Source organism: Augochlora pura, chromosome 7 (genome assembly GCF_028453695.1).
Source record: "Augochlora pura isolate Apur16 chromosome 7, APUR_v2.2.1, whole genome shotgun sequence".
In the NCBI taxonomy this organism is placed as follows: domain Eukaryota; kingdom Metazoa; phylum Arthropoda; class Insecta; order Hymenoptera; family Halictidae; genus Augochlora; species Augochlora pura.
In genome coordinates, this window is record NC_135778.1 from 400,720 (window position 1) to 422,761 (window position 22,042).

At 45.0% G+C, this 22,042-nt stretch overlaps 2 protein-coding genes and 1 long non-coding RNA gene across 5 annotated transcripts in view; 2 read left to right on the forward strand and 1 right to left on the reverse strand.

Moving 5' to 3' along the window:
• The window catches only part of LOC144473717 (uncharacterized), a 31,393-nt gene extending 12,370 nt beyond the window's left edge, over nucleotides 1–19,023 (forward strand). Inside the window, exons 2-7 of one of the 3 annotated variants that reach the window (XM_078187853.1) lie at nucleotides 4,387–4,510; nucleotides 11,729–11,839; nucleotides 11,933–12,070; nucleotides 12,307–12,404; nucleotides 13,350–13,515; nucleotides 16,840–17,088. In XM_078187853.1, coding sequence (XP_078043979.1) covers nucleotides 4,387–4,510; nucleotides 11,729–11,839; nucleotides 11,933–12,070; nucleotides 12,307–12,404; nucleotides 13,350–13,515; nucleotides 16,840–16,943 — 741 coding nt within the window. In that variant the 3' untranslated portion in view covers nucleotides 16,944–17,088. Of the gene's footprint in view, nucleotides 1–4,386; nucleotides 4,511–11,728; nucleotides 11,840–11,932; nucleotides 12,071–12,306; nucleotides 12,405–13,349; nucleotides 13,516–13,602; nucleotides 13,769–16,839 lie in introns of all 3 variants that reach the window. The other 2 variants (XM_078187852.1, XM_078187854.1) reach the window with 2 other exon arrangements.
• On the reverse strand, nucleotides 14,655–19,197 carry LOC144473720 (uncharacterized). Its single transcript, XR_013494635.1, has 3 exons — nucleotides 19,069–19,197; nucleotides 18,903–18,984; nucleotides 14,655–15,069 (listed from the first exon to the last, which is right to left on the reverse strand). It is a non-coding gene; the product is annotated as an uncharacterized LOC144473720 (long non-coding RNA).
• On the forward strand, nucleotides 19,169–21,988 carry LOC144473716 (glutaminyl-peptide cyclotransferase). The gene is made up of 6 exons (XM_078187851.1): nucleotides 19,169–19,882; nucleotides 20,039–20,182; nucleotides 20,392–20,661; nucleotides 20,724–20,885; nucleotides 20,950–21,175; nucleotides 21,247–21,988. The coding sequence occupies exons 1-6, from the start codon at nucleotides 19,787–19,789 to the stop codon at nucleotides 21,435–21,437; spliced, it is 1,089 nt and encodes a 362-aa protein (XP_078043977.1). The 5' UTR covers nucleotides 19,169–19,786; the 3' UTR covers nucleotides 21,438–21,988.
• The last annotated feature ends 54 nt before the right edge of the window (nucleotides 21,989–22,042 follow it).

Below are 22,042 nucleotides of genomic sequence, written 5' to 3' on the forward strand. Positions count from 1 at the left end.
AAAACCGTGGGACGCGGAATTTCTCGCGTTCGTCGCGCGAGCAACTTGACTCTTCTGCATAATCGATTGACACCGACTGAATCCTACTCTCCACAGTTATCGCGCTATGCCAAAGGAATTTTCCAAACAGGAAATAATCTCTTCGCGGGAAAATCCGTAGTCTCGTTCCACTTACGTACGTTTAACCTATATATAGATCTTTCACTTCCTATTTCTAGTTCGTCGAATTTTAAGAACACTAAAATGTACATTCGCGTTCACGTTGAAACAGTTTGCGACTCGAAATAAATTGACTCGCGTGTACGAACAATTCGAAAAGCAAATTATTGCTTGTGGGAGCGCGAGAAGAAGAGGTTCCGCGCGAGTTACAATCGAGAGATGTGAGACAGGCAACAGTTTCTAAGCGACACAATGAGCATCGCGGCATCTTCTGGGTAGATAACGTAGACGTAGAAAGTCCCATGGCGATTTTCAGACGGTTGCCCGGTAGAAAGTGCAATAAGCCGGAGGTCGGCCGCGAAATGATCGGCCACGCGCGCTTTAAGCCGCGCGCGAGCGCAGAAAGAAACGTTTTCCACGGTCCGTTTCAGATCCACGTTCTAATGGCGAGGCTCGATTCGCCGCGTGCGTGCGATCCGTTTTCCACCCGCGGCTTATTTTCACTGTTCTCAGCCGGCATCGCCGTCGCCATCGCCGTCGCCATCGCCATCGCCGCCATCGCTGCTACCGAGAACGGCGACGAGAGATCGTATCGATGCTCGGTTCTCGTTTCCCGTGGCACCGGAGCCGGAGATCGTTCTCGGATACGGGCAGGCTGATGCGACGATCACGGCCCGATGACGGTCAATAATTATCGTCGTTCGCCTAACGGGCCCTGGTCTCGCTTGGCGACCAGCGTGTCGCGTTTCTATCGCAACCCTGCACGAGGATCAAGGTCGAGACCCGAGACTCGCGCGATAAGTCGAGAGCTTGCTTCCTTCCTTCCGTTATATCGGTCGCATCGGAAACTTTGTCCTCTCGTCGCATAGAGTTAGTTTTGTGTGTTCGGATATCGGCGATCTTTTCTGCCAACCATTTGTCCCGATCAATTTATAGGTGTGACGCGCTTCGAAACGATGTAGCACGCCCAAGACTGTAACGAGGCAGCATTTATCCAGGCTGGATTTAAGTAACTTGGACGCTACCGTCGAAGCGGAGCGGTAATCTTCGAGACAAGAGTCGCGAATAATTAGCTCGTTGCTCAACGGCTGCCGGTTAAGGGTCGGTGACGAGGACGAACAGTCGTTAGACACTTGGGTAACTAGACTTCTTTGCCTGTTGGCAAGATGCAAGTAGGCCGTGAAACAGATCCACGTTCGCAATCGATTTCAACGAGAACTCTTACGGAACACCGAATTGCAAAATCCGCAAAGAGCACGGGACACTGGAGAACGAACGCTGCGCGGATTCAATTAACGCGCGTCCTTTCGAACAACCTGGTCGCCAGTCGGATTTAGATGCTCTTTCTCGATACTCTGCACGGGATTTTTGTTTGCCGCTAATAAAAAGCGAGCCTCGTGGGAGCACCTAACCGGCAAACTTCGTTTTTAATAGAATTAACGAAGGGAAGTCAGTCGTCTCGCCGGGAGTCACGCGGCTGTAAAAAGTCTGCGGCGACGCGACGGCGTTTTTCTTTCACAATGAACCGGGACCACACCTCGCGGGACAATTCTCTCAGGCTCGTTGTCGCACGGCTCGCTTTCGATTGTCTCTTTCCCAAACGTTGCACTCTCGTTCGTGTCCCCGGCGAACCGTGTTAATTGTTCGGCGAGCGAGCCAAGATTACAGGGAAAACGCTATCAGATTGTAAACACCGCGTCATTCCCCTTTAAGAACCTCCTTGACACGCACTGCTCGAACTTCCTTCCTTCTGGAAGCCGGAGGTTCCGTGGACACGAGGGCATGGCAGCAGATGCATCTCTATGCTAAGTTTCTTCCGACCGAATACAACTTTGCTCGTTCGATTCTAGCTCGACGCTACAACTACCCAGGAATCCTAAATCGTGACCAATGCCGCCCGTCGTTTCATAACAATCACAAGATTGGACCTACTCGAATGTTCTTCGATTTCTATTATAACATATGTCTGAATGAGAAGAAGTTTGCACAAAAATGTCTGACGAAAACATTTTTACTGGTTCGATAGCTTTAGCGTTAAAAAACATTCAATTCTTAACCCTTAATTAGGCGCATGGGGTCAGGGTCACAGGGTCACAGTAAGTATTTGTTTCTTAAAGTTAAGTATATTAAAGAACTTTATTAATTACTATAGAAATCCATTAAGTTTTATTCCTTTTTGATACTCCTTTCCCAATGTTTTTTCGGGGTCATTTAAGAACCCATGCGCCTAGTTGGGTAATTTTCTTAATGCGCCTAATTAAGGGTTAAGAGTACGCGTTTATCTGTCTATACTGGAAAAGCTATCCACTATGACAGAGCGTCTGCGCATCGCTTCCAATCCATTTATGTAGTGTGAGACAGATCCGCGTATTTTATGCAAGCCAAAACTTCTTTAGGCCAAGACGTTTAATCGCAGGTGCGTTCATGCCCATTTCCATTTGATCCTTGATCCTCGCACGGCCAGAGGCCCGGCACGTTTAAGAGCAATCGAGGAGACAATGCCAGAGCCACGATATGTTTGTTAGCGGGTACCAACGTGGGAATAGGGAAGCCGTGTGGAAGAGAAACGCGTGTAAGAAAGGAAAAATAGAAACTAGTTTCCATGCCGGCGAGCGTCTGTAAAAGGATTCTCATACTTGGCCGGCGATGCAGAAGAACGTTTCCTGGGAGCTGGCTACGGCTGGCTACGGGGGGTGTCCGGTGTGCCAGCTGTCATAGAGAATCTGAAATTACATTTAATTTGGAGGGCGGCATGCGAGGTGCATCCTCGATCGCAAGAAAGTCCGGAACTCGAGCCGACACGGCTGAGTAAACTCCTCCCATCGGGCTCTCCCAACTCCGGCGTCCCCCAAGGCCTCCTTCTAAGCCGCGCGAGAGCCGCGTCGCTTCAGGAAGTTCCGCTGCGAGCAAACTGAATACGTATTGGTAACGCGAGCACCGTTTCCCTTCTTTCCGCAATTTCCGTTCTTATCGGCCCGCGACACACGCATTTTTCCCAATGGCCGTTCGGCTTTGTTCGCCACGATTGCCTCACGGCCGGCCCGGCCCCCCTAAAGGGGCTTCTTCGTATTTCGAAATGCGACGTCGCTTCGGACATAATTGTCCGATTGGGAAACTTTTACCTTAATTGCGAGCTATCTCGATCGTGTTGCATCTGTTGGTCACTCTTTTTGGTAGAGCGCAGGTGCGTTCGTTTCAACGAGGGGGGATGCTAAAGCTTCGCTAAAATTGTGTAAGCCGTTGCTTCGAAATCATTAGACGAATTCAAATGACATTATGATATTCTAAATGAAAAATGGCTGTGGTATAAATTTTTATTATGAAATCTTTATCTGTTTACATATTATCGTAGATAGTTTACGGAATGTCCGCGGAGGAACGGGTCACTGCAACTACGTCGCAATATACATATACATATTTAGTAAGAGCGGATTCATTTGTTGGGCAAAGTTGAAACGTGTCGAATGTCGCATCCGAGAGAATACTCGTAGACGAAAGCAATTTCCCAGGTTGTAGCTTGGCTTCTGCTTTACGCAATCAATCGGGAGAATTTTCGACCAGAGAGATTCGCAAAGGTTAAAATGCAAATCCGTTCGAGATTGCGAAACCGTGGCTTCCTGAAATCGACTAGCCACGGTTCGCGTCTAATTTCCTGTAATCTATTCGCCGGTGTTTTTCCAGCTGCTTTCGACGTGGTCCGATCGGATCGAGAACCGTCGTTCCTTGCGTTCATTCGGAGAGGGAACGATTCGCAATCGTTACTTTCCTACTTTCTAACGATCATAATATTCCTATGAGGCGAGCGGCTCGCGCGGTTCATCTGCGTCCGAAACCACGGCCGTTCACTTTGTTCCTAGAGCGTCGCGTCGTCTCGATTCCCATTCGATGATTTCGCGGATCTCTCGTCGATCCGCAACGATTGTTGCGATGACATAACTCGGTTGGACGAACGTTCCCCTCGGGCAAGACAGCTCCGAATTCGTCGGCCTTGGTGTCCGTAGTTAATAAAAAAAAAAAAGTGGTTCGAAACGATGTCCTTCGGGGTTTCCAAGGCCATCGAAATCGGAGGTGTTACCCTAAAGCGTGTATTTACCTCTGCGCGGAAAGTTTCAATCAAATACGTGCAGACAGATGGAGGTAGCACGTTGCCGTACACAGGCTTCACCTGTGCGAAATGAAAGGGATCGTTAACGACACGAATCATACGGATAAATTGTACTATTGCAGCAATATGCAGCCAAGCATGCCGAGCAGAGCCACTTGGTGGAGCAAATGAACACGAAGTACTACTACTACACGAGGACGCAAGGTCTCTTCAGGATATGCTACCCCAAAGAACGACCGCCCACTGGTAAGCATAAAACACTGTTCGTTCTTCCGCAAAAATTGTTCGATCTTGTTTTGATCTGAAAATTGCTCGGTAGCTTGTTTTATATATGTACATGCGTTGCAATACGAAAGCGATATAAAAATAGCACACTAGAAATAACGGAAATTTTCTAATTTCTCGGAAAAGTTTATCATTCCGATCGCTATGAAATTAGGAATTTTGAATGATTGCTCGTTGGTACGAGACTGGATAGACGAAAGCGGAATTATGTACCTGGTGGCTATCTATCGACCGGTGGCAACAGCATGAAATTGGGGATCGAGCGGGGCCAAGGTGGATTGGATTTCGCATGATAGGATCTCGGAACAAACGTTGCGGTTATCTCATGGATGCTGGCCCCAGGACTTTCTACGTTACGATAGCATAATGTCGCGGGTTATCCGTGGCCACGTAATAGGTTAAGAGTTTAGAACCGATGGTTCGGTTGCACGCAGTTCTCCCGGCGAAAGGAAACCTACCGCGAAATCGTTCGCGTGCGCGCGATGGCCCGAACAAACGAACGCGCGGCGCGGCGCGTCTTCCGTATTTCCAGGAGTTTGCTCGATCGGATCCCTCTTTTATCTTCCTAACGATGCGTATTAATCCTGCCGGGCATCGAGAAAGAAAGGAGCAAGTTTCGAGTCGATCGCCGATAAGAACAATGAAACTTCTGCAATTTAGCCCGATATCCGTTGCCGTATAAATAGACCTAAGAGAAAATATGCGAAAGAAATAAACATATTTCAAAGTGCTTGAAAACGGAAGCGACTGAGGGAAAGAAAGAAAGAAAGAGAGAATTGATTATTTGCATCAAGAATCACGGTCCGATATTTTGTTACGACCCAACAACTTGGAAATTGATGAGCGAAGAGGTTCGCGGCGAATCGGGAGAAGTATAGCACTGAAATCGTAGACGATCCTGAGGTTTTGCCGGTAGAAAAGTCAGGGCACATCAAAATCGCATTTACTCGGGACTCGGCCACCGTTAGACCGTGAACGCTCTGAATTACTTAATTTGCAACGCGATCGAGGAGCCTCCGATCGTTTTTACGACGACGTTGTCCTCGTCGTCGACGACGACGTTAACTCGATAAATAGACCGTTGCGATTGTAATTGCATTTCTAACCATCGTCCAGCGTTGCAGTTCCTTACCGGTGGACAATCTCGCGAGTAAAAAGACGATTCTCGGACAAGAACGAGTCGATGCAGAATTTTCAATCGATGGCGCAGTCGTTTCGCGCGGATTCACAAAATTGCGAGCAGTTGTCTGTTTCCTTGAAATTCTCTTCCGTGATCCGTGAGAAAATATTGTATGGGTCGTTGCCATTGTAATCGCATTTAGTTTGTCGTAGTTCCGTGGCTCGGGGAAGAATTTAAGAGACCGAACAGCAAATTGTGGGATTTCCATTCGATTCGGATATCCTACCTACGAAATCCTCGTCTGCGGAGGGATAACCCTCATTGGATAGAAAAGTTGCTATCGACCCCTACTTTGCAGGTGAATTATAAATTGATTCGCAACGAAAGGCGAACGAGAAGAAGTATGCGTTGAAGAAGCCTCGTAGAAACTGTTGGGCGTACGAGTTTAGAGTTCACCTCGAAACTCGAGTAGGATGAAATCCAACGTTCCGATGAATGCGTCGAGGCGTCGGGGCGTCGAGGCGTCCAGGCGTCAAGGTCCGATGGCATATTTTGTCAAAGAGAGGCACGAGGAATCCGTGCAGGCGCGCGTATCGAAAAGCACGCGACCCAGAATGCACCGGTCCGTATGTGTAGAACGCTCGGAGCCGGCCGATCGTGGTCTTTCATGGGCAACGGTACTCTTTGGCCATTCCTAATCCACGAAATACTACTTTCGAAAGGCATTTCACAGCCGGGTGAAAAGAAAAAGTCGCGCGAGCTCGCGCCAGCTCGCGCCGGCTCGCGTCGGCTCGCGTCGGCTCGGCGCGGGCTAATGTCGCGATGCTTTCACGGTTTCCTGTCTTTCTCGGAATCCCGACAGAGAAAACTGCAATCGGATTAATTGCGACGCGTCGCCGACGGCTGGCCTTCTCCTTTGCTACTCTTCTTTTCCCTTGAATGGCAAATGACAACAAGACTCCCGTGTCGCGCAGCGTCGCGCTCAACCTCGATGCGTTCCATTTAACCGTTTAATGGTCCTCGCGAGTGAATACGAGAGTGACTCCGGGCATCGTTGATTCATTATCGCGACTCGTTTCTACGGTTTACACGTGGCCACGAAAAAATATGGGACACACCTCGACCATCTATTCCAGAGTTTGTTTCGAGAGAAAGTCGATGAACTCCTTCCGCGTAGTTATCCACAGGCTGCAAATAAGTAACCGAGCGCGATCACTGGCTCGCGTCTTGCGAGCGACCGCGATGATTTGTGATTTGTCGTTCGTTTTGGACAGGTGTTTCTATAATTTTCTCGATCGCCGTCTCCTCCCCTGAATCCTGGAGACTAAAAATGTCGTTGGACCGAATTACAACGAAGAAGCGATCCCGAACAGGTCTAGGCATTCGATCGAGCCATGACCAACAGGTACGATCGATAAGAAGCCCAGCTCCATGAAAATTCTGGCTGATCGATCGCAGGACGTGAATCGATGGCGGTGTACGCGTCGCGTCGCCTCGTACCGTTTGAAATGTTTGACATTCAGCCGGTGACACACGTTTCCCCGGCCTTCCTCGAATCTAGTTTGGCCTAAACGAGGCGCCATGCCAAGATCGTTGACTCCCGTCTAACTGTATAGCCGCTTAAAGAACCCGACATTCACCGGCTATTCAGGAAGAGGAACCACTGACTCGTAAGGACCCGACTTTGTCCTCCGGTCGACGCGACTTCGTAATTACGACCGGATAAGAGAGTCGAAGGAGGAGGCGAAAAAAAGAAGAGAGAAGGGGCAAACGCGACGGAACAGATAAAAATTCCCCGAAACCGGTCGTTGACTGGTTTCTTCAAATTTTTCACGCGCGCGGCTCCCGCACCGCTGACCTCCATTTTGTCCCAGGACCATTTCTGCCCTGGCAGGTCGGCAATATCGGCAATATCGGCAATTATTTCGCGACTGACGCGCGTCGACCTCGAATCCCCGTTCGATTCAGTTACTATTGCGCTAGAACGCATCGTTGAATGCGTTCCCCAGCTCGTTCTTCCCCCTGCATCGACTATGCCGGTTTTATCCTGGCTGGTGATGCATGTGTCGTCCAATTAAAACGGTGCATTTTTATGACTTTACGCGGCCAAGGAGACTCGTCGGTTTCTTTGCGCGAGTTTCTATTGCGAACACCATAAGTACATTAGAAGGGTAGAAACGTATTAATAACCGCTCTACTCCGTTGAAGTTTCGCGTCTTTGCCTTGACTATGATACGTGAAAGCGTATCGAAATCAGTTCCGAGGAAAGGACCTTCGGTTTCATTCGAATTCTTTGAAATTTTAGACGATACAGTAAAAGATATTTGATTCCGTTGAATAGATACCACATGGCGAAATGAATTCAATGAATAATTTCTGGAAAGTGTATATCGAAGGATCGGAAATGGTCCAAACGAAAGATCGAACGAACCATACATAATTCTGGCTTCTGTTGTAATCACTAGTTAGCAGCACCCAAATCACGAGAACGCACGAGATCGGTCGGTTTAACGATTCTGTACGGCTAACGGTCGGGTTACAAAGGGGCCCTTTTTTCGCTGTATCGGGTCCGACGACCTCTCACGTACGCTAAATAAATCAAAGACGGAGCCGGAAGCGGAACGCCGCGCGCCGGAAGCAAACGGAACGTCGCGTTGCGTCGCGTCATAGCCGATAAGGAGCTCGCGGTCGAAGAACGGTACAAGCAAGACGATACACACGCGAAACGATGTATCGATCGTGTCGACTGTTTTCCGCCCGAACGACGGGAACAATATCCACACCGTTGCGTCCCGATTCTCAAGAATCCCGCAGGTGCTTTCTATTCATCCGCGGACTTGTTCGTCAGCCAGTTTTTTCCAATCTTCGACCTCGTTGCCGCACCGTTTACGCAAATTGCGGGGCAGCATTGTTTTCCGCGTGGCTCACGGTCCTTCTCGTGTCTGTGGATCACGGAAAAGTCGATTATCGAATCGGAGAGGATCGAGATCGAGGGTTTTCTCCGGCAAGGCGACCAACAGTCGTTGAATCCGATAGATCAAAGGAACAATGAGGTGTCGCGTGGTTCTATGCTATCTAGCAAGCAGTATCGGAATAACGCTGGGACCCTCGGCAGGGTAGAGCTCTTCCTCAAAGGATACAGGTTCCTCGTGAAACTCGAGACTTCCGGACAAACTGGAACCACCGTGCCGCATCGTGCCGCGCCGCGCCGCGCCGCTCCGCTTCGGAGCGGCAGAGCTTAGAAAACGCGTGAGAAAATGCGAACCTTTTCAAATAGCGCCAGATTTCACATAATTCTCGAATCGACTGCTAGATTTCAGAGTACATATCTGCGCGCAGTTGGTTTCCATTGCTGCCAAAGAACTTCCGATGTCCTCGAGATCAGCACTGTCTTTGGCATTCGCCTAGGCCTAGCTAGATTCCTTTGACACAATGAACCATAAAGACGGCACCGTCGATGGCTGCATAATTCAGCTACTTTATTTACGATAGCCATGAGTATACGTGCATCCATATTCACGAATGGCGAAGGTTGATTGCACACGCAGGTGCGGTCCGGGGCGATTCGATCATACTTACGCGGGCCGCATAATGCTGCTGCCGCTTCATTGTTGTCCGTCGAGCGCCTTTGACGCGACAGCGTTGCTGCAATTACCGACAAATCGTTTGTTCAGGGATCAATAAACTATCGTTGCAGCGCTAATTAGAAATTTTCTTCGGCGAGGCTTTCGACACAGACGACCAAATCGCACTTGGAAATGTTAGCGTCGTTTGCTTTGAATTCTGTAGTATCGTCGAGCTAGATTTTAGCAAAGGATTATGGATCCGAAATTCTCGTCAAGGTTACGACGACTCGGTTGCGAACGAAAGCGCAAGGATCATTGGAGACGCACGAAGCAAAGGAACGGTCGCGTCGCGATTCCAGCATTCGCTGCTGAAAACGACAACGCTCGTTGTGCACACGGGCACGACTGACAATGAGAAACGTTCAGCTGTTTATTGTGAAGGTGCCGCCGCTGCACTTGGCTCCCTTTCACGAACGCGGTTTCTTTTATTATGCAAACGAACTTTCCATTTGTCCAACTATTGTACCAGGATCAACGCTGAATGGAATGAAAACTAGAGTGAATGGCTCAAAATTCGGTGAAACTCGGTTTCACTTCTCTATCCTGCCAGGACTAGTAGACGACGGAGCGAGATTCGTTCTCAGCAGTTTCTCGCTCGTCTTCAGAAGTTGAACGCATTTCTATGAACGAACCTGTGTACGATCGCGGCGCAGTCTGCTGCATCTCGTTCTATCCTCGTTCAAAAGATTTCCATAAATTGACAATAAATTCGTAGCTTTCGTTAGCAGTGAACGTCGAAAGCTGTTCGCCACATTCCGAAAGTTTCATTTCTAGGCAAGAGTTTCGTCTCTTTCTAAACGCAAATGTCCGAGACAATCGGCTTAAACTTATGCCGCCACGACACTGTCTGTCTGCGGACCGCTCGTTAAACCTAACGGCAGCGTGGATGGTTTCATAAAGCATGAATCTAGGATGCGAAAACAGCGAGCAAGCGAATGCATAGTTTTTGCGCTGAACTATTCGAACGAACCTTTCCACCAACCGTTTAAATCACCCCTGACATTGCGCTCTTGTATTCCAAGGTGCTGTGCATTTAGTTTGCCAGTTTTTCTTGGAACCTAAATGACCTAGATATATCGTGGGTTTGAAGTATCTGGAATAATTGTGACGCGATTCGGGTCATAAGTCGTCGACAAAAAGTTATTGATTTGGCCGTCGTTGGGTGTACCGCTGCCATTGAGAAACTGATTGACAGGCTTCCGGTAGGTGAACAGTTTAGCTCCCACATTATGCCACTGAAAGCAGGTAGTGTTTGTTCGGGCGTTTCCACGCGTCATTACCGTAGAAAGTTGAACGGAAGAAAAGGCGTAGCAGGCTCGCCGGCACAGCCATGTGAAATAAACTAGGAATCTTCGACGACGGGTCCTGATCGCATCTCTCGCATCAAATCACCATTTCCATTTCGACACGGTCACTTCGGTGAATCGCAATTGAAAAATAAATATAGTCGAGGAAGAAGAATTTCGCACGGCTTATAGGCAACAGCGAAGTAAACATAGATTTTCGCTAGCAGAGCTGATACAGCTCGATTCGCCACGCGAATTAGTCAATCGAATGCTGAACTGGTGCATGCTGCTCAGGGACCCGTGGAAGTTGCGAAAATCGATGCCGAATCAGGCGGTTTCACCGCGCCCGGCGACTAATTGGTCGGACATGGAAATTTGTCGGCGAGACCGACTAATTTCAGCGAATCGAGCGGCACACGTGTCTAATGGGTGTGCTTGCAAAACAACGAGCTCGAATTCTTCGGAACCAGTCGACGCCGATGCGACGCGTTCTTCACTTGCGACGGACGAATTTCGATTTGCCTAAACGACGGACGGTTTGTCATTTTACCGTGAAAGCTGTTATGGTAATAAGAATAGCCGCAACTACAACCAAGCGAGTCGTTCGCGAATATTCGAACAATTTTCGTTGGTTGTTCGCCGGTTTTAAAACGGCGACAAGATGTTGCAATTTCCGGTTTCTGTTCTTTCGTGTAACTTGTTCAGAAACTGCTGGTGGTATTTTTAACCTTTGCATCGTCTGTTTTTTGTAATTGTGAGCATTCCGTTTTATAATGAGCCTCGTTTAGAGACTTAAATGGTACACCTAATTGGTGACCGTTCGCCATGGGCGCTTGCTTAGATTGCAGATATTTTTAAAAGGCGATAACCTAGCGATCTTAACGAGAAAATTTATTCAATTTTTAATCCTACGCGATCAAGTAAACGATATGGATTTGCATACAGATAGTTTCTGTTATGCAGTCGAGTGCGAGAACGTAGAATTGAAGCATAAGAGGGAAAACTAGTCTCGATCGAAGTCACGGAACATCCAGATTTAGTTTACGATTCGACGACGAAACGTTGCTGACACATTTCTTAACTATAATTTCATTTAACACGGAAATAAAGTACTGTTTTTAACACGTTGTTGTAATCGTTGTTGCAGTTCAGACGTATCTGAGCCCAGTGGAGACGCACTGTATGAACGTCAACTATTTCATCCCCGACGAAGAGAATCTAACGAGAGGCTTCTCCGACGACGCCATGACACGACTTCGTAAGTGATTCAAGAGAATCGTGTTTTAGCTAGCCGAGTGCATCGTTTTGGCTGGCCGGTATCGTGATCGCGATTCTTCTCGGTATGTTTCAGACATGGGCAGATCGGTGATAGCTCTGTTTATAGTAGCATTCGTCGCGATCTTCACCGCCTTCTGGACCGGAGTGGTGGGCTGCTGGAAGAGGTCGCCGGGAAATATCACGGCGACCGCGATTTTGATGCTGCTCGCATGTCAGTAGTGCTCATACTTAATTAATACTCGATACAACACCCTATACTCTAGATTTGAAATACAGCGCGAAAACGACGCAAATATTAAAACCGTAAAGCTCTCAAAGCCTACCCGGAACTCGGAAGTTTCACTTTTCTAGCTTGTAATAGGCTGAACGCCCTGAAATTTCTCAATGATACTCGAAGTCCCCCAATCTCGAAACGGATTTGAAAACGGCGTTCCTTGAATGATCCAGGTCTTCTAAGTGCTAGCGCGATGGGACTCTGGCACGGGGTCGAATACTACGAGAAGGAGAAGATCGTCGGCGAAGAGTACTATCAACAATGGACCAACGTGAGTAAAACGCTGGCTAACGCCAATCGAGATCATCCGGATCGAAGGAAAAAGAAACATCCGACTCCCAGCGATAATCACCGGTTCGAAAGAGCTGGTTGACCATTGACATTTATCCGACATTTTCTCTTGGCGCCTACAGGTTTATCGGCAATTAAATAGTCATATTGGTTACATCATTGTTCACGGGCTTCCGGCGACTATTAATCCGTCCATTAAGATGTGGCAAACACTTAAGGAGGACTTGTGTAACGTAGAAAGTTGCGGGTGGTTTGAAATACCACGGTTTGCTATCACTCGACGAACGAAATCTTGGGCTAACGATCCGGGAGTCGAATGTTTCAAAGAATTTTCATATCTCTCGGTTCTTTTTTCGTCAGCAATTCTTCCATGGATCCGTACCATCCCTACATTATATAAATCTTAATCCCTTGCACTACGGTTTCTTTTACGGTTACAGCAATTAGAATTTCATTGTAGTTCATAATGTGCTAAGAAAAAAATGACATAGATATTTATTAGACTGTCTACAATCTTCGTCACGAGCCAGAGTCGTCAAATTACAGGAAAGGGTTAAGCGTTCCTTTCATACCATCACGTAAGAAACTCATTTCTGAAAACAACACAATTTTGGTACACCCTGTATAAGCTGCAAAATGAGACGTGTCGGTGGACAGAATGTCTGAATTTTCAGCGGTTCAGACTGTAAAGATACAGAGAAACGCGTATAACTCGGTGTTACTAATGAAACCTTGATCATCCAGGTTCGCCAAGGTCTAATTCCATGTCCTATAGGTGGTATAGCAATGGCGTCAACGAATTAGAGAGGCGGGGCAAGCGCGGCTAAAGCAGAGGAAGCAGAGGATCGTGAAGCGAGAGTGGACGACAGAGAGGTCCGGGCTCGCGATTTCAGATGTTTGATTTCAGAGATAAATTTGCCCGCAGGTGTTAAGAGGCAACGCGGTGCAGTGGTACGGCTGGTCGTTTTACCTGGCCTGGCTGGGGGTGGCGACCTGCTTAGGTACGATGACGCTGTTTCTGATCGCAGCGTCCTGCCTGCGGCGGGAGCATGCCCGCGAACAGGCACAGAACGTTCAATACATCATGCCAGGTGACACGATAACCATGAACCGACCGGACTAACTCCCCCGTGTCTTGTCTTTTTTGTTTTTCTCGGAACGCGCGCCGCATCTCCCAGGTCCTGAAGGACAACTCACTAATCTCGTACGACTGGTCGTACGTGGTCGCTTGGGTCGGCGTCGGTTGGTCGTTGGTCAGCGCGATCTTGTTTAGCGCCGCGGCGATTTGCTTGAGGGGCGAGAGAATGCGCGAGGAGGCGATGAACATGCAGTACCTCATGCCTGGTACATATTTAACACCGTTTTGCTTCAGCCGCGAACGCGACGCGCGCACAAAGACTTCTTTCTGCTCGACGCAACGCGGTTTTTTAGCTCCTAACGGTGAATCTCGATCAGCGGTCACACGTTGATGGAACATCAATTTTGTCTACTTAATGGGACACCGGCGTTACAAGGAATTACCATTCCTTTAGACTTACAAATTGACTGAACAAAACCAAGAAGATCCCTTGCACCTTGGATCATCGGCTGGATGACAATGCGTTTCAAAAATGTAGTACAACGATGCTCCTAATTTCGTGGGAAGCGTTCACAGCTTTGACTATGATCCAACCGTAAATGTCTCGGACTTGTTTTCAAAGTCGAAGAGGAGAAGAGAAAAGGGGGAATGGAAATGGAAAGAACCATTACGTAGACAGATGAGAAATAATGTTGCCTGCAAACGATTAGGTAAGGATTCTTACCGAGATTCGTAGTCGACGAGATAGATAGAAGTCTGCGTGCGCGCCGTGTTCCACTAACTATGATTCATGATTACTGGGGTGACCCCGAAAACGACGTTCCACTAACTGGAATCTGTTCAGGTAATAGAGAACCGTAGAACAAGGTTGATCTAGAAGCAATACAATAGACGGTTCGATACACTATATTAATTAACGATTGCGCAAAGTAGAAATCACTGGTCTAGAATGCGAGAAAATTGCCCCACGCTTTAGAATGCACCGGGAAATAGCGCCTTCGAAACTGCTCGCTTTAATTGCCGTTCACCAAGCCATTTTAAATGCATTTTATTTTCAAATTACCTTACTCCGGGTTTTACGGTATACGCACGTTGAATACGAAATCCTTGAATTGCTTCTACTTCGACGTACGAATGTGTACCAACACAGATTGTAAAATGGCTCCCTTATCGGTAAGCTACCGTTCCTCTACCAAGTTATCAGGTCGATATAAGTAAGAGAATTGTATGATCGATAGATTTAACAAACATTGAACTAATCTGAACAGTTTCTTGAACAAAAAAAAAACAGCGAGACGTTACTCGCTTCTTTAACATCTTAACCGGAGGACGTTGCGGAGTAATCTGTACATAAAGTACGACTGCGACGTCAAGGTGGACTGATGCTTGATAGAGACGAAGGGACGATGTCCTGGGAAAGAAGAATGCTCGATATTCGTCCTCGCAAAACTCTTACTCGGCTCACGCTCTGTTTCCACCGTGGCGGCAAAGCAGCTTGGCTTGGGTCGGCTCGGCTCGGCTCGACGCGGCTCGGATTAGAGCGATTCTGTCACGCTCCGCTCCGCTCCTGCGGGAAAAACTTTCTAGAGACTAGAGTCAGTGCGGTCCCCGGCGATGATCGATAATCTTCCTTAACGACACTTCTAAACGGTACTTTATGCACCGTCCGCGAAGCCTCGGCGAATACTGGTTTCCCCGCGAAGACGAGGTCCGTCGCGACGTCCATCCGATTAATTCCATCGACGTCGAACAACAACAGTCGTTCCGGTAATTTGGATCTCCATTAGCGGGTACACGGTGCGCCTCGTATCTTGCTCAGCAGGGGTTCTCGAAACCGGAAACCATCGCGTAATGTATCCGCAGCTATGTCTCGAGTTTCGAGTCGATTCGTCGAAAGCGACACACTTGCCTAATTTTGCCTCCTACGAGGAATACCTGCGTTTGCGTATTGAGCGCGGTGTGCGGTTCGCGGCGTAGAATCGGGTTCGATGGAGACATTAGCTTCCCTCGGAGTCCTTTCCCTCCGCTTTGTTAATTGAAAATCACTGTGAATCGGGACAAGGTCGAGTGCAACTACTACTCTTTCTGGGAAAGGCAGCCGGTGCCAGAGACATCTGCATATGATTTTTAAATTGGTTGTGGTCGAATTAGTTTAGAACGTTCGTCTTCCGGTAGCTACACCCTTCACTGATACTATTATCAAATATTTATAAAAGGAAATTGCGGTAAAGTTTAGTAGCCGCCATATCGATCAGAAAGAAATTGCAAAGGCGAATAATTAATCGAGCATGCTTCATATCCCGTGAGAAGATAATGGAATTATAACAAGGATGTTAAATACTCGAGAATGTTGTGATCAGAATGAAGGCATGACCCTAATTAAAACTGAATGAACTCTTCGCGAAACTGAAAAAGGATTCTGATTTTTGATAAGTGGAAATACTAATAGATTTGCTTGATAAATAGGATTCGAGCGCATTAATGGTTCTTAGCCTAAATCGTATGGGGTATTAGCTTATACTTGTACAAGATTTCCGATTCGTTGCTTCAACACTGTTTTTTATCAAATTACAGAGAATTAATAGTTGCAAAATTGGCCGCGGAAAAGCGAGATCGAACTTAGACAATAATTGAAAGAGAGGTATTCTGGTCAGTTTGGTAAAAGAAGTGTTAAAAGGGAAAATTAAAAAGTGAAAGTTTGGCAATTTCGAACGAGTTTTTATATTACGATTTTCAACGTAACAGGAAGCCAATAAAAATTTATTAAACACAACTTTCTAGCCTGAATTACGAAGACGAGCACAGTTTATTTCGAACGATTACTACAACGATTTCAAATTACAGACTAACGCAATACACCCTGCGAGTGCTTCTGTTTCAATCCCCGGGTTTTTTCAACGCACCAAAGCATTCTTTGAATAATAATCCGTTGGCACGGCGAAAGCATAATTACCCACAGGCTAAGAACCACCGGCGGAACGAAGCGACTAACTAGAGCTCTTACTATTGCTCGAATCTACGGGTACCCTAACTCGAGTACTCGGATGGATGTCCATTCGATTGATAGCCAAACGTTAACATACAGAACACGCGGTGGTTCCTTACCTTGATTTAAAAATGATTATTCTAATATTTTGTACGGCGTACTCGGATACTCGAGATCTAGATTCAAATTGCGGAACCGAGAATTCCAAATCGTATGTATAACTCTAGATCAAAGTTTCGATATTCTCGGGCGTTGGGTACTCGTATTCTCGAACCATAGTTTGGATTGCAACTACCCGAAAAGTCTGCTAGAAATAATTCTCGAACTAACATGTTATTATGAACTTTTCAGTATACCCTCAGAAGCAGCAATACGCCTATGCCGGGTATCCGGCTCCTGCAGCGTATCCAGCGCCATACTACCACGGATCGCAATATGGACCTTACAACTATTGAAGAGAAATCACGTCGGAATAATGCGTCGACAGAGGAAAGAGTCGTCGAAGAGCCAACGAGCGTGCTCGGGACGAACGGAAAGAAAATTTGGCAAACGACGTTTCCCGGGGGAACGATAATAACAATTGAAAACACAATAAGCTAATGAATGAAACGATTGAGATTGAGACACGAAACCCGAAGACTCCGAGGCCGATCCTGAAACCCGAAACCGATCCTCGCGCGAACGAAGAAATTCGGCAGAGGTTGGACGACCTTGGATCCCGCCCTAGGCATAATTTATCATTTATCTTAGAGCTAGTTACATAGTTACTTTACAGAGATTCTGGTGCGCACCCTGGCGGGTCCCACGGTCGTCGACACGCGTTTCCGGTTCAGCGAGGGTCCTGTTTGTCCACGCGATCGTTTCAAGTTCGACCCGCGAGAGAGACAGTTGCTCAAAAAGCCCGCGTACTTCCTTAGAACCGAGATAACCTTATACCGAGTGCAGTCTGTGATTCTTGGTGCAAAACCTGTCGATGATTCGTGGCGTTCATTGTCATCCTTAACTCGATGTAAACGAGAACGACGGCTCGACGAGACCGTATCTTATCTTATCCAGCTAGCCTCATCGATTGTCCATAGCTACCTCCAAATTTTTCCTTGTTTTTTTGATGCAATGAATCATTCGGCGATTATGTTTGTACGATGTCACGTGGTTTTGTTTACCTCGAGCCTATCATTGAGAAGCACTGCACCATGAATTTTGGCGCGCTCTGTATATATACATATTTTTCCAATTTAATAACTGTATTGTATTATTTTTCGTACGTGCTGACCGTGCTAGGACAATAACGATAGCTAATGGTATTACCGATAATTCTAACGATAGCAACAGCGTTTCTAAGAAAGTTGATCGCTCGATTCGATTGGCTGCGCGATCGTTCTCGATGAAACGAGGAACGTTTCACGTTCAACAGTAACAACTGCCGATAATTAAGTATGCAAATATAAATACGTATAAAACAGATACAGAGGTACCGTTGGCTTCTTCTTATTGCGATTTGTCTTAAGTACCTCTTCCAATTGGCGATACATACCGCGCGAAGAAAGCGTCCTGTTCTATTTACAGAGCATTCGATTAACTGATTTGAAGATCCACGATACTAAATAGTAAAGTGAAATCAGTGGTTGACAGAGTCAAATGCTGTACACGATTAATAGAAACGAAATAAGAGGAAAGTATGTTTTACGCTCAAGGGAAACTTTCATTTATCGATGTAAATCGAATAGAAATCATCTACCGAACTAGTTAGAAAAATTCGGCAACATGGTGCAAGAGAAATATCCGTCAATCGGATCGCATATGAATGGCAGAAAGCGTATAGTATAATGGGTGCACCGTTTCATTCGCAAACATTTCGTATCATACGAACGATTCGCGTCATCGACTCCCTAGATTCTAGGCTTTCTAACGTATATAGATTCTCTCTCCCTCTTTCTTTCTCTCTCTTTCTCTCTCTCTCTCTCTCTCCTCTTCCCCCTTCCAGCCCACTTCCCATCCATTTATAATAACGACAATTTGTAAGACTTCTTATTGCGTTATCTTTACGTAAGGTATTAAGAAAAAAAGAAAAGAATTATTTCAGTTCTCTTATGACATCACCTCGAGCAAATAAACGACATCGGACTAGCTTCAATCTATGTGTCCAATCTTTCGCTCGTTCATCGATGTAAACGTTCGAATTATCGAACCATTATCGTAACTTAGGCAAATTAAGAGAACTTAGTGTAAGTATTTGTTTACACGAACTTTATTTTTTATCGAGGAAAACATTGAGACGATTATGTAAAGTTCGAATGTTTTCAAAAAAAAGAAGCATACCTAACCCTTTATGTACTATAAACGATGCGACGTATCGTTGAAAACTTGTTTAATATATTCGATACGTTACAAACAAGAGATGCTCTCTCACTTACCCGCCAGAACCCGGCTCAGCCCTTTTGTTTTTTCCTTCGTTGAGAACTGGACGGATAAAGTTGAACCGGTTTGATCCTTGCGCTGTAAATTCAATAAACGTCAGTCTGCTGACATCCTCTTTGTACCGTCGTTTTTGAATATATAAAACTTGTCAGTCATACTTACTTTACTTCGGCAATCTAAAACTTTAATTATATTTTTCGTTAATACTTGAAGGAAATATGCACCCTTCGTGAATGAAATCGACATCGACAGACTCTACTCAAAACTTGTCCCAATTGTCATGTGACTCTGTTTACAAAATGGCGGCACCGTTTTGAATACAACAATGGACGTTTCGCGGTTTTCGATGTCGTAAATCGTAAAAGGCTATTTGCATTATCGGTAACCTATAACGATGTAAACTTAAAAAATATTTTTCTGTAATTTAATTTTTCAAGGCGATAACAGTCTGTTCAGAGGAAATTCTAACCAATGCTTATTAAATCTACACTGTCGTAAGAAAACCAAGTGTGTGAATAAATTTTTAAACCGTCATATTTCACGAAGATGTAGATTACTCAGATATGTGAATTTGCTACAAACCGTAATATATTATAGTTTGGGATTCCTAGAATCGAATGAAAAATTGTTGTTTGTTCGATTAAATTCCAATTCCGAATAAGATCTGGCGGGAGAACTACGTTGTAATACATCCACAGTCCCAGGTAAATTCAGTAGTGGGGCGCTCGTGATGTCGTGGTCTGCTTACTGTCTGCCGTTGCAAAATTCCGAGAGCCACAGGAAAGAGGAAGTCGGTGGTCTGTTCAGTAGTACTGAATCAGTACTCGGGTAAATTCGTACCAGGTCGCACGAACTTGTCCGATGAGGAACACTAGTTACAATGTTCGAGTTGTTTTTAAAAATTGTCCTACTGTTCATCGGCCTGTTTGCGATCGAGACAAGCGCTACGACGCGAACGTTTTTCCGAGATGAGAAGGTATGTGACCACGCACGCATCAAAGAAATTCACTTCGCTCAACGCAGCCTACTTTCGCTCGACCTCCGAGTTTTCATCTCCTATCATTTTCTGTAACACATGTGCATCAATGACAATCGTTCGCATACATCGGTTACAGTCATGAAATAATTCCAGTACGATCACAAGCCACTTACGTTATCAAGCAGTCAAATAAATAGGTTGGCGGATCTGTCAAATGTGACACATTTGAATGAGGTTTTAGACAACATATGTGTCGTGAGAATTGTCGGCACTCCAGAACACGGAAGAGTGAAAAACGTGAGTAAATGGAATGGTGTTGCTCAAAGTTTACAGGTTTAGCATTAACAAATGTTGTCTTTTTAGTAGAATATAAAAGCTGAGTGCAAATATACTTATTTAATAATCACAGTCTTAATTTAGAATATTAGATAAAATATTAAACCACGTAACACAAAGATATGAAACCACAAATGCTGATAAAAAAATTTACATGTTTTAATTTTTAGTACATTAAACAGTCGATGCAAGATCTTGACTGGAAAGTAGAAACTGATGCTTTCGAAGATCACACTCCAAACTTTGGGAAATTACAATTTGAGAATATAGTTGCCAAATTAAATCCTAATGCGAAAAGGTATTTAACATTGGCTTGCCATTATGACTCAAAATACACAAGAGAAAGAAATTTTATTGGTGCTACAGACAGTGCAGTGCCATGTGCTCAGATGATCAATCTGGCCAAAGTTCTGAAAGATCATCTAGATTCTGTGAAGAATGTAAGCGATAAGTTTTTAAAAATTTCATCTGGCTCCTAACAATAAAACTATATTATTTTCAGAGGAATGTGAGTTTAATGTTTATATTCTTCGATGGTGAAGAAGCATTCAAAGAGTGGGGCCCAAAGGATTCCATTTATGGTGCAAGACATTTAGCTAAAGCTTGGAACAAAAATTATACTACTTATGAAAATGGTGAAAACATTTCAGAATTGGACAAAATGGTTAGTAGTGTGAACCGTATTACATGTGTTTTGTAAAATTTTTCACTGTTTTTTGTCTTTCCAGGATATATTAATTCTTTTGGACTTAATAGGTGCTCCGGATCCAACATTTTATAATTATTTCAGTAACACAGAAAAGTGGTATTCCTTGCTAGTGTCTATTGAAAATAAGTTGGCTAGTTCTAGAAAGTTTTCATCATATAGTTATGGACAACCTGCTCAATCGTATTTCCAACCCTATTCGATGCAGGTTTTTATCGAGGACGACCATACTCCGTTTTTACATAAAGGTTAGCAAAAAATTTTGCGCATTTATAAATTATTTCTAATGTCCGTATATAACGAATAATTCGTATTACAGGCACTCCAATTTTGCACATGATACCATATCCGTTTCCGTCGTTCTGGCATAAACCAGGAGACAATCGTGATAACATAGATTTAAATACCATAGAAAATATTAATAAAATCCTAAGGAGTTTCGTGGCGTCGTACTTACACATTCCTGTTGTTGTAGATGACTTTATATTGCCAAGTGTGAAAAGTGGTTAACTTTTGTAAAATTTTTACATAGATCAGAAAATATTATTGACATACGAATATAGTTATATCTGCGTATACATACTTTGAATAGAAAAATACAGATATGCATACATGTATATATTTTGAGATTTGATATAAAAGAGGTTTGATGTACTTAAAAGTATTCACTGCCCTTAAAATGAAATATTATTATTGTACACGTAAATGCATCTTGTATAAATTTTCATTAAAACGAACATGCGATGCGACCACAGGAACCTATGCGAGGCAGGAAATCGTTTGAGCACGTGACTTCCTCAAACATGATTCGAATAAAAATCATAAAACTTTTCGAACAGGTAATTAACCTCCACTGAAAGCCTGTCACTTAGTTAATTGTGCGTAAACGGCTTAACTTAAATACTATAAAAATGTACCTAATTTTTGTACTGTGTGTAGATCGTGAATCAGTTGCCAAATAAATGCGATTAAATTCGAATTCAAAATATGTATTCACTTTTGTTGTAGCATGTAAAAATGACTAACGTAACAACTAAAATGTATTACTTGATATATGATTTTTACATTTGGATTTCGTAGGATTAATAAAAACACGCTGTACCGCAAAATAATTT

Coding starts and splice junctions, on each gene's coding strand:
- LOC144473716 (XM_078187851.1), top strand. CDS start 19,787: ATGTTCGAGTTGTTTTTAAAAATTGTCCTACTGTTCATCGGCCTGTTT. Junction 20,183..20,391: donor AACACGGAAGAGTGAAAAAC/GTGAGTAAATGG, acceptor TTTAATTTTTAG/TACATTAAACAGTCGATGCA. Junction 20,662..20,723: donor ATCTAGATTCTGTGAAGAAT/GTAAGCGATAAG, acceptor TATTATTTTCAG/AGGAATGTGAGTTTAATGTT.